The sequence below is a fragment of the Bombus vosnesenskii genome, unplaced genomic scaffold (assembly GCF_011952255.1).
Source record: "Bombus vosnesenskii isolate JDL3184/JDL3185 unplaced genomic scaffold, Bvos_JDL3184-5_v1.1 scf7180000013267, whole genome shotgun sequence".
NCBI classification, from domain to species: Eukaryota; Metazoa; Arthropoda; class Insecta; order Hymenoptera; family Apidae; genus Bombus; species Bombus vosnesenskii.
The window spans coordinates 5,162,452-5,174,939 of NW_022882927.1; the positions used below are offsets into that span (position 1 = coordinate 5,162,452).

The following is a 12,488-nucleotide window of genomic DNA, read 5'->3' on the forward strand; positions in this document are numbered from 1 at the left end:
TGTATTAATTTTTTTATCAATGACGTTTAAATGTTAATGAGAAAAAAGGAACATGAACGTATAAGAGAGAATATTTATTATTGCATATTTGTATGTACAAACTGTAAATATTTGCATTCACATTTAAAAATATAATTATTACGTAGCATGTAGTATACTAAGTTTTAGTTATATAATATATGTGAAAATAGATCAATGTTCTTCCTATTCAATGCTGAAAATTAACTATTATAACGTTTACTAATAAAAATTACACGCGCGTTTAATTGTTGTATTTTGGTCTTCTAGTGTCTCTATTTAAAAATTTTTTTCATTATTTTATACGTGCTCTAGTATGTCTAAATGTTTAATCTCACAATAATATTTTTTGGATGTTCTAGCGTTAACAGAAAACATAGCAGTGAGATATAAAAGCCATAAAAATATATATGAAGACATTATATGGATGTGTTCTTCACAATGTTCTTCACAAAATTAGAGAAGACTGCAATTAGCGAATTGCAACTCTGAGATGAGGAAGATAATCATTTTTTTACTGCAAAATGTTTTACAGATCTTGTCAAAGTCTATATCCTGTCACATAACAAACCCAGTTCCATTATTTGACAAAGAAAGAGTCATTGCTTGTTTCTTTTAAAGAAGAAAAAAAAATGCAAATATTTCATCCTACTCTCAATAACATTACGTATGAGCATAATTATAACTATACTAACGAGTAATCTAGTTTTCCTCTACACTATCTTTTTTCCAATGTTAAATAAAAGTAGAACTTCCTTGCTTACCAGATAGCACAGTAGTACCTTTAACGTAACCTTTCAGTAGAGATTGGCCCTGCATTATGGTATGTTTCTACCTTCTATTCTGGAACAAGCAAATTCTGAACAGCAAGCACATTAGATAAACAGAGCTTGGGCTGGCGATGTTATAGGAACATATGCACAGGTAATACGCAAGGGAGAACATTCTTTTTAAACAGGATGGTCACAGATTCTAAAAGTTTCTCAAGTAAATTTAATCTTGCATTTCTGCCTTAGACCGAACTAGGCCATGGAACGTTTCTCAGGGGTTTGGAAACTACAGCAACGTACGATCCGGAAACGAAAGAGTTCGTTTTGAATAGTCCAACTTTGACTTCCTACAAATGGTGGCCAGGTGGGCGTAAGTATATTGCAATTGTTTGACATAATAATAATGTTGTTCACTAAAACAGTATGATTTATTTACAATCAAAATTTTCAGTGGGTCACACTGCAAACCATGCAATAGTCGTTGCGCAATTATACACCCAGGGAGAATGTAGGGGAATTTATCCATTTATTGTACAATTAAGAGATGTGGAGACACACGAACCTTTAAAGGGTACACAAATAAATGTCTTAATCGTTTGTAATTAATTATATATTATATTGCAATGTGTAGAAAAGAGAACAAGCTGTTCACATTATCAAACAACAATTATGAAATCGAACAATTTTTCTGTTTATAATCTAGATCAAATTTGCTGAGCAATGCATATAGTAAAGTGTAAATTTAATCTGTATGTAATTCTTAGGCATTGTAATCGGAGAAATTGGTACGAAATTGGGGTTGAACGGTGTTGATAATGGGTTTCTCGGATTTCGTGACTTTAGGATACCACGGGAGAATATGTTGATAAAGAATTCCAAGGTAAATTTCCATAAAATTGCTGTAAGAAGTGCAATATCATCTTGTAGCTGTGAACTTCAGTAACATCGACTGCTGTATGTCTCTTTCTTAAAAAGTCGTCTCATGGCAAATGTTACTTTGTACTAGAGTTTTAACTACAGATTATCTCTCCTATTGATACTAAATTATCCTTGCATTTCTTTTTTTTTAATCAACCAGAGGTACGGATTCTCGATTACGTTACGCAACAGTACAAAATTTTTCCTCATAATGCCACATGTTTCGCGATAAAAGTTACTATCATTTGGGTGTGGGGTATGTATAATACGGTACAAAGTCAATTGCACCAGGCAGATTATGAAAAACTACCGGAGGTTGGTTTATACCCTTTATAGTAATATATTTTTCTTCATATTTCTAGCTCTATTAATTTCTTTTGTCAGCAATCTGCCAACACTGCACGGATTAGCGGCCGCAGTCTGTAATTAAGAGGGGGAAAATACAGTCCAACTTTTGCAAACAGCTAGGTACCTCGTAAAATCATGGAAACAAGCTATGAATGATGAACCATTGTCAGAATCTGTAGAGTATCTTAACGAAGCAGCAAAAGGAGTAAAGCATCGTCCTTGGAGTAACGATTTGGAATGTCTGATTGATGCTTATAACGCCGTAGCTGCTGGGTATACTGCTTCTGAATACATTAAACATTGTTAAATAATTACATAGTCAATAATTCAGGATCGATTGTTGCAAGAAGTCACGGAGGCTCCTCTGAATCGTGAAATTGTGAAGATGTCTTTTGAAAAATACTTTAAACCATTCTTTAGGAGTAATGCATAGTGCAATTTTTTACGTTTTGAAAGAAATTCATAAAACAATATTTCCAACTAGAATTCTTCCCTTCGAAAAATGTTTTATATGCGTTTAAACGATTAATCATATTGTTTGTTGAGTATCGATTTATAAGATACAAAAAAGATACAAAGAATGTAACGTATCACGTGTGTAATATCGAAGAGAAATAAATGTACGCGTTCATTTGCTTATTTTACTAAAAGTTAATGCATAACAAAGAAGAGGTGGAACAAACGTATCTTTGTAAATTGCTATCGTAAATATGTAACTTATACAACGCAGTACCGTCATAATAGTTAAATTTTTGGCAGAGATTTTATTTTTACAAAGATACGCTTTCGGAATTACGATGAGATGTTTCGAATGTGTTATGAAAAATGATATATTGTGTATAGTTTTTGCAGTTAATAAAGTGATGTAATAAAGGAAGAGACAGGGAAGCAATGTTTCATGGATGTAACGAGAAGAATGGGTGGTAGGAATTATGGGGGAAAAAAAGAATGATAGGCAGAGGAGGAGGAAAGGGAGTTAAATTGGAGGGAAATATAGTAGGTGCAGCGAGAAAAATAGAGACGTAATGCTCGTAAAGGAAGGAACAGAGCGGGAGGGGATGATAACATCCCACCCTTGCAGGATTCCGCGCCGAAGGACGGCCCTGCGCCGCCCTGGGTGGTCATAGGGGCCGACACACCTAGGAGGATCTGGATCTCCTCGGCCCAGGGGATAGCGTTGAGAGGGGTGGTTCCTCCCAAGGCCCGAACTAAGGAACGACTGCCTCAAACAGGAGAAGATGCAGGAGTGCTCCGGCGGTAATTCGAAGGAGGTCCCGGGGCATCCCAGCTGAGCGTCAGGCGGTCCACTTTGGGGTTTGAGTCCAACACTACCCCGCCGCTTCCCAGAAGAGCGATGGGGGGTGTCTATGAGGATTTCTCCACGTATGAAGAAAGAAGCGAGGAAAATAGAGGGGGGCAAAGCAGAAGATCAGGATGAAGTTCGGAACGAATATTGAAATTTGGATGAAGTGGGAACAAAGAAATGAATTGCTGAACAGGTTCTGGAAAGACAAGGGTTGACAAACATTGTCAATTGTGTCAGTGATTAAAAAGAAAAGGAAAAGAAAGTATGTAATTATCGAGAATGGACTGTTCAAGGTGCACTTGAAATTTTAATGGCGAAGAGGTTGGCGGAGACAGAGGAGGAAGAAATGACGATATACAGTCAAACAGATTTCACTAAGAAGAATTGGCAATGTTTAAATAGTCCACTTGTTAGTTCATATGCAAGTATTTGGGTGAATCTATACATGAGTATGTCTCTTGAACTTACATTTGGCCTTAGATCCAGTAAAAAGATTCATACTGTACTAAGAGTTACTGAAGTAAAGTATGAAGTACGCGCTGATCGAAAGATCGAAAGAAATATACACAAAGTGAAGCAGTGTGGAAAGGAAGGTAAGTGAAATTTTCTGTACAGAGAGTAGGTTCGGGCGGGATTGCCCATTGGATCTGTTGTTCTTCAACCTGCTGATAATGTGGTGAGGTTCCTGAGGTGAGTGATGAGGAATGGGTTTATCACGTAGAAGATACAAGAAATCACGAAATTAATAGATCACTGGCGATCCCCTCGTGTCGTAGTTAGAACGTTTTGTAAGTGAGTTTTGTGTTAACGGTTCAAAATTTTCCAATGGAGTGTGCCCAGTGCGGATTCTGGGTAGGTTTGTGTGCTAGGGTTTCAGCTCTCTGCAGGGGTTGTCGCCGGGCGTCATGACGTCGGGGTATATGATGAGTGAGGAGATGAAGAGATTTAAGATGAGGCTAAAAGGGCGTAGGTTAGGGTTAGGTTTAACACGTTGACGCCGGCGCCGATATTAACGGTTCTTTCTGTGAGGCGGCGCCTGTCTGCACAGTCTGCTTCGAGGGGCGGCGCAGCGCCAGATTATACTGTTCAACACGATCGCAATTTTTCAACTTTGACCTCAATTTATAGCAAAATTACAAAAGCTATCCTGTTGGGTTCAATGAATTTCATGGACTTCAACTAATACATCGATATACAATAATTTGGCAATATCAATTTGCATATAACTATACATTTTAAGTAAAGCTGACGGGACTAGCTTTGGACCAACTAATTTTGGAGTACTCTTTTTGATTTTTCTCAAAAAGTAGAGGTCTGACGCGAATTCTGACCATCGCACGCAATTCTGTGAACATTTTTCTATAAGAAATGTTCATAGAGCGACGAGCGAAATAGGACGTAGTGTAAGTACTGACCAAAAAACATTCACATTTCCTGCAGTCGTACCAAGGGCCCGCGAGTAAAACGAGACGGCGGTGTAAGCAATGTTATAAACGCATTTGTGGAATAAAAGGTAGAGAGTATGCCGCGAATAAAGTCAAAAAAGTAACATCATATTATGATCGATGTAAGGGCCAGCCGGCATTCTGTCTAACATGTTTTAAAAAATTGCATGAAAAAAACAAATAATTATGCTAAGTTTATAATATTGACTTGTTATGTTTTTACTATTGAACGTCTGTTTATAACGTTGAGATAAAATAACATAAAGCTATTTTGCCTTGCCTATTTTGTGAAATACAAGTATGACTCACTGTGACGCACCCCGCTTCACGGAACAGGCACGTGTGAGCCACCGGTGGTACACGCCGGCGTCAATGTGTCAAGAAGAGAGTACAACGTAGTAGTAGAGGAAGTAAAGTGGTCAGGAAGGTGTTCACAAGGGATATAACCTAACAAACAGGAAGATGGTACCCCGCTGGGGGTAGCCATCCACATGTTATATTATTATACCACTAAGCTATAATATTTTACCAAATGTCCTACTGGACAAATTGTAAAATTTAAATAAATAAACAAAAAAAAATAAGATTGAGATAGGCGAAGGGAAGGAAGAGAATGGAGGAAGAACTGTCTGGGTGGGAGAAATGAAGCAAAAAGTTTAGGGAAGGAGGAGCAATGAGAGCTGGGGAGGAAGAGGAATTTAAGAAGGTAGAGGGATGTAAGGAGAAGAAACAAGCGGAAGAAAGAGATAAGAAGATCAGATATTGGAGATTGAACTGATGCTATAAGCTGGTAAGTGTGGGAGAGTTACCTCAGTATCTAAGGAAAGGAGGGAGGGAGAATAAATGGAGACACGTGGTAAGATTCAGCTTTAAGAATGAGTCGTAGGATGCAAGGTACTGGAAGGAGGAAAAAAGAAAATTGTGCGGGAAATACAGGTGGGGGTGGTCACCTGAGTGCTAAATATGTCGGGGCGAGTGTGGAAGAGATGAAGAGGAGGAAAAGGATTGGCAGGGAAGGATGAGGCTAATGATGATGATAAGAATAATGATATTAGGGATGGAGGGAAATGAGGAGGCGTGGATGGAGGATTGAGAGTAAGAGCAGGAGTTAAAACCTGGTAAAATCATAGATACAAGCTATTGATGCAAAGATCCGTAGAGTATCTCAATGACGCAGTAAAAATCGCGGTGATGTAGAGCATACTGTCTCTATATATATGAAATATTAATGAATAGTAAATGAAGAAGATACGATACTAAAAAACTAGAATAAAAAGTAGTAGAGTTAAACAATAACGATTAACGCCAACATTAATAAATATTAAATCAGATAATAAAATACAATGTAATAAAATATAAAATTGAAGAGATTAGATCACTAATAGGATCAATGTGTATCCGTAGTGTCATATGTATCGAAAATAGTAATAACAAAGTTCACAACCATGACGTAACACTGTATATTTATATACGAAGCTGTGCATTTCCGTAGCACATTAATACAGATAAGTGCGGTAACACGTTTAACTTTCCATATAGACGGTAATTTGTATCATATGAAGCAACAAAGAATGGCCGTGCACAAAGATCTACAATATGAACGAAATAGGTGTACGTTTGATCCTGTGGAAGTTACCTATTTTCTCGATGGTAGTCCAGAAAAAACGAAGCAACGCCGTGATCGAGGTATAGTTGGAATTCCTTGTCTTTAAATTATAGCAATTAGAGAAACATTCTTCGCGAGAAAAATTGACATTATCGGGTTGGAAAATGCTTAAAATACGCGAAAAAAGATGTATTCGGTCAGTGAAGTTGGTAATGAAATGAACGAATTTAATATTAACTTAACTATAATATTTTGTATTAGAAATATAAATAAATCTCTGTGACTTTTGATCACCTACGCCGCGTGATTAAACGATAGCACGCTCCGTAAATTTAAAGAATTTAAAGATTTTTATTATATTTATGTCATAAGTTGAGCAAAAAAAGATCTTATATATTTTATTTATTATTTATTTATTTATTTATTTATTCTTAGTACATACGTTTCGGCTTTGGACGACTTTCGATTTACATCTCTTATATAATATCTTTACATCACATATATTTCTCTGACTCTAATACTTCTATAATTATATACAACTACTTATACCTATCTATTGCACCTTACTTGATTTATCTCTATGTACTAACTTATAATTAACACTTATAACTAAGTGCTCATTCCGTGTTTGGCTTTTGCTTCCATGCTGTGCTCCCTTCCTGTCGTTCCTCTGCTTCTTCTGCTACTCTTCTCTTCTCTATTATCGCTTTCAGTTCTGCCAGTCCTTCTACCGTCCCATTTAATATTTCTACCATGTTCCTTGCTCCTCCTGTTATCTCACATTCCTCTAATATGTGTTTCAAGTCCTCCTCTCCTTTTTTGCATAATCTGCATCCTCTTTCCAGTGTTCCCTTGCCCTGGTTTCGTTACCACATCTAAATCTTGCTACCATACCTCTGTCCTTCCATTTCATCTTTCCTTCTAGACACTTTGGTAGCCCTTCTTTTGCTATGTTTCTGTAATAACTGTTGTACTTAGATTCCCTTATCCTTTTCTCCCTCTCCTCTGTTTCTCTCTTCCCTCTTTCTTCTATGATTTGGTTAGCTGTCATCCTTTCTTGTCTATCTCCTGCCTCTCCACTTGTGTCCTTCCCCCTCTCGTCTCCTCTAACCTCATCTTTCTGTTCCTTGCTCTTTTCTCTCCTTGGCCCTTTCCCCAATTCCTTTCTCTCTCCTTTATACACTCCTTTACTAATTCCTTCTTCGATTCTAAGGCTTTCTCCTCATACCTTACTGCTCTTTTCAGTGCGTTTTCTCTTATTTCCTCTATCTTGCACTCCTCTCTCAGAATGTAATTCGGCGTTGTTGTGTCTAAGCCTAGAATCCATCTCACGCATCTCCTTTTTATCCTGTTCAGTCTCTCTTCTACGTTCCATCCCCACACCTCCGCTCCAAACAGCGCTACGCTCTCTACCAGTGCTCCGAACATCCTCATTCTCCTCTTGTAGTCCCTTTTAAATATCCTTTCTCCTACGCTCCATGTCTTCTTCATCGCAATTGTTACCCTCTTTTTTCTGTCTTGAATATGCTTCTCATCACTCCCATTTTTCTGCAGTATGTACCCTAAATACCTTATTTCGTCCACTTCTTCTAGTTCTTGCTCACCCCATCGCCATTTCCTTTGTCTCCTATTGTTCCTTCTCTTTTCAGACACTACTACTTTCGTCTTTTCCGTACTCAATTCCAGTTCCACTTCCTTTAGGAATGTTTTAAATCTCTTCATCATTTCCTTTAACTCGTCTTCTCTGTCCGCTATCAATACAATGTCATCTGCATATGATAGTGACCATACCTTTCTGTCTCCTACCACTATACCTCCTACTTGACCTTTCCTTATTTCCTCTTCCAGCCCTGCCACATAGATGTTAAATAGTGTTGGGCTCAGTGGGCACCCTTGTCTCACTCCCCTCACTGTCCAAAACTCTTCTGTGTTACGGATCTTACATATTTTTAGACGTTTTAAGTAAGCATATTTATTACATAAAAATTATGAAACTATTAAATTTTCTGGGATGTGCTATCATTTTGCCGTGTAATCTGTAATTGTAATTAAAATCTACGATAAAATTTGCTCACATTATTACCAAATAATTTATCGATAACTTTGTCATAACTTGCATGAATGTTTATTTTCAGAACAATATTTTTCGGATGTTCTGGCGTTAAAAGAAGATATGTCAATGAGATATAAGAGCCATAAAGAAGTATATGAAGATTCTCTACGAATTACCCGAGATGTTCTTTCCAAAATTAAAAAATTACAACTCTCGAGAATGGAGGAATATGAGTTTGTTCTGTAAGATTTTCACATAACTTTTCACGGAGAAAAAACATTCCGTTCTTTCTTCTTAGAGGGAAACGAATACGCAAATGTTTCCACCTACATTAAATTCCATTGAATATGAGGATAATTATATTAACAAATAAATACGATGTTTCCTACATTATTTGGATATTCTCTTTCAATTTTAAGAAATAGTAGTATTTTCTCGGTTACCTGGTAACATAGTAACAACATATAGTAATTTTGCAGGAGCATCTTCGCGGCAAGACTTGGATCTGCACTGTTCCAAGATGGAAATCCAGTGGTCCTGCATTATGCTATGTTTCTACCCGCTCTTATGGGACAAGCAAATTCTGAACAGCAAGCATATTGGTTAAACAGAGCTTGGGCTGGCGATGTTATAGGAACATATGCGCAGGTAATACGCAAGGGAGAACATTCTTTTTAAACAGGATGGTCACAGATTCTAAAAGTTTCTCAAGTAAATTTAATCTTGCACTTCTGCCTTAGACCGAACTAGGCCATGGAACGTTTCTCAGGGGTTTGGAAACTACTGCAACGTACGATCCGGAAACGAAAGAGTTTGTTTTGAATAGTCCAACTTTGACTTCCTACAAATGGTGGCCAGGCGGGCGTAAGTATATTGCAATTGTTTGACATAATAATAATGTTGTTCACTAAAACAGTATGATTTATTTACAATTAAAATTTTCAGTGGGTCAGACCGCAAACCATGCAATAGTCGTTGCGCAATTATACACCCAGGGAGAATGTAGGGGAATTCATCCGTTTGTTGTACAGTTAAGAGACGTGGAGACACATGAACCTTTAAAGGGTATACAATAATATTACTTAATCGTTTATAATTTGTTATAAAAAAATTATTCACGTTATCAAATAACAATGATTAAATAAAACAGCTTTCTTCTTTATTATTATTCTCTAATAGTAGATAAAGGAAAGAGCGAAATTAATCTGTGTTTGATTTTTAGACATTATAATTGGTGAGATTGGTAGAAAGTTAGGAATGAACACTGCGAACAATGGATTTCTCGGATTTCGTAACTTTAGAATACCACGGGAGAATATGTTGATGAAAAATTCTAAGGTAAGGTAAAAGTTTCTATAAGAAAAGCAAATAGTCCTACTTTTCATCGGCGAAATTGTACCGTTGCACTTGATAATACAAATAACGATAGTTAATACGTAAAAGACTAGGGAAATTTTGCAAATGATGGCTCAATCCAACCTTGATTAATCGATGAATATTTGCATTTTTGATAAATCATTTTCTTGTTGCACTGAACATGGAAGAAAAATTATGTCTGTCATCTCGGTAGATGGAACAGTACAGATGTCATAATTGCTATAAAAATCGTAAAGATACATTTCTTGCTGTAGGTGTTGGAAGATGGAACATATGTAAAATCTACAAATGACAAGTTAACGTATGGTACGATGGTGTTCGTCCGAGTAATGTTGCTGCGGGACCTCCAACATTATTTATCCAAAGCCATTACGATCGCGGTTCGATACAGCGTAGTAAGACGTCAAGGTCAATTAAATCTGGAGTATGTTCTGTTAAAAATATCGACTGCTCTATTTCTCTTTATCTAAAAATGCCTCCATTGCAAATGTTACTTTTAATTAAAATTAAATCTCTCCTGCTGATACCAAATTATTCCTTGCCTTTCTTTCTTTTTAGACAACCAGAGCTGCAGATTATAGATTACGTTACGCAACAATACAAAATTTTCCCTCATATTGCCACATGTTTCGCGATACACGTTACTGCTAGTTGGGTTTTGGATATGTATTATACGGTACAAAAGCAATTGCGCCAGGCTAATTATGAGAAACTACCGGAGGTTGGTACCTTTATACCCTTTATAGTAATATACTTTACTTCATATTTTTAGCTCTATTAATTTCTTTTGCAGTTGCATTCATTGTCATGTTGTCTAAAAGCAGTTGTATCTGCAGATACAGCAGCTGGAATAGAGCAACTTCGGTTATCTTGTGGTGGACATGGATACATGACTGTCAGCAATCTGCCAACACTTTACGGATTAGCGACCGCAGTTTGTACTTACGAAGGGGAAAATACAGTCCTACTTTTGCAAACAGCTAGGTACCTCGTAAAATCATGGAAACAAGCTATGAATGGTGAATCATTGCCAGAATCTGTAGAGTATCTTAACGAAGCAGCAAAAGGAGTAAGGCATCGTCCTTGGAGTAACGATTTGGAATGTCTGATTGATGCTTATAACGCCGTAGCCGCAGGGTATACTGCTTCTGAATACATTAAATATTGCTGAAAAATTGCATAGACATTCATCAGGATGTTTACGATATTCTTATTATTTCGTAGATCTATTCGTTCAGCAGCAGAACATTTGGATCGCAGAATACGTGACGGAGTTCCGATGGAGGAGGCGTGGAACCAAACGGGCACCGAACTAACTCAATGTGCGGAAGCTCACGCTCGAGTCTTCATGGTAAAAACATTTGCAAAAGCTGTTAAACAGTTAAACTCGAAGTCTAAAGAATTTCGTCAAGTAATGTTTCAACTCTGCGAACTGCATATCGTATATTGGGCTTTGAGGAACGTTGGTAATTTTCTTCGGGTAAGTATTGATTTTTTTCGAAACTAATCACAGAGAACTGCGAAAGAAGAAAAAATTTATTACTATATGTTGTAGGATAATTTGAATTCAAGAGTGATTCATCTCTTTCTCTTTTTTAGTTTTCTTCTATGCAGAAAGAGCATGTGGAGACACTTCATTCACGCTTGGAATATTTGCTGACGACAATCCGTCGAAATGCTGTAGGAATCGTTGACGGTTTCGATTTCGATGACCATATTCTTTGCTCGGCTTTGGGTGCTTACGATGGTAACGTTTACGAACGATTGTTTCAAGAAGCCATGAAGAGTCCTCTGAACCGTGAAGCTGTGAACATATCTTTTGAAAAATACTTAAAACCATTTCTTAAGAGTAATTTATAGTGTAATCTTTTTAAAGGAAATATTTAATCATAATTATTATCTCGTATTTGTTTTGTGGCGATTGGATTGTTTGGAATATGTTGCATTTAGTTGTTATGGTAAGACGTATTTTGCATTTGTTATTAAATAATCGATTGAATGGTTTGTTGGGTATTGATTTGTAAGATGTAACAACTGCAACATATCATATGAGCGATATCGAAGAGAGATATGCGTGTTCACTTGTCCATTTTACTGAGAGTTTATATTGAACAAGAAAGGAAGGATCGAACGTATTTTTGTACCATTTCTATTTGCTGTTATTGTAAATATGTAATTTATATAAAGAAGCATCGCTGTAATAATTGTGAATGAATGTTTGATAGAGAATTTATATTTATAAAAAGCTTCCTGGAAATATGCGATAATTCTGAGATGAGATGTCTTAAATATGTTATGGGAAATGGTATTTTCTATACAGTTTCTAGAATTAATAAAATAATATCTTGAACTAGAAAAATGTATATTTTTATTGTTGAACCTATAACGTCTCAAAGAAAATTACATTTTAGAATTGAAAGGCTTTGAAACTTACGATGCTTACGATGGTAACGTTTACGAATTGTTCCAAGATGCCATGAAGAATCCTCTTAATCGTGAAACTGTGAACATATCTTTCGAAAAATACTTAAAACCATTTCTTAAGAGTAATTTATAGTGTAATCTTTCTACATTTTTAAAGGAAAATGTAAATCGTAGTTATCTATATTGTATATCGTATGTGGTGATTGAACTTTGAATATTTTAC

The 12,488-nt window shown here is 36.5% G+C and overlaps 1 protein-coding gene and 1 pseudogene across 1 annotated transcript; both read left to right on the plus strand.

Moving 5' to 3' along the window:
* Window positions 1-837: 837 nt before the first annotated feature.
* On the plus strand, window positions 838-2,361 carry LOC117230559 (annotated as a pseudogene).
* Window positions 2,362-6,334: 3,973 nt separating this feature from the next.
* Window positions 6,335-11,767, plus strand: LOC117230768 (probable peroxisomal acyl-coenzyme A oxidase 1). The gene is made up of 11 exons (XM_033488526.1): window positions 6,335-6,491; window positions 8,547-8,706; window positions 8,944-9,112; window positions 9,205-9,328; window positions 9,410-9,529; window positions 9,687-9,802; window positions 10,096-10,265; window positions 10,400-10,562; window positions 10,635-10,978; window positions 11,066-11,321; window positions 11,441-11,767. Exons 1-11 carry the CDS (start codon window positions 6,362-6,364, stop codon window positions 11,699-11,701), a joined length of 2,013 nt encoding a protein of 670 aa, XP_033344417.1. The 5' UTR covers window positions 6,335-6,361; the 3' UTR covers window positions 11,702-11,767.
* Window positions 11,768-12,488: the final 721 nt, after the last annotated feature.

Bases quoted from the DNA above. Each gene is read 5' to 3' on its own strand.
- LOC117230768 (XM_033488526.1), top strand. From the start codon at position 6,362: ATGAAGCAACAAAGAATGGCCGTGCACAAAGATCTACAATATGAACGA. The intron at 9,113-9,204 runs GTAATACGCAAG...CTTCTGCCTTAG, and splicing joins TTATAGGAACATATGCGCAG to ACCGAACTAGGCCATGGAAC. The intron at 10,563-10,634 runs GTTGGTACCTTT...TTTCTTTTGCAG, and splicing joins ATTATGAGAAACTACCGGAG to TTGCATTCATTGTCATGTTG.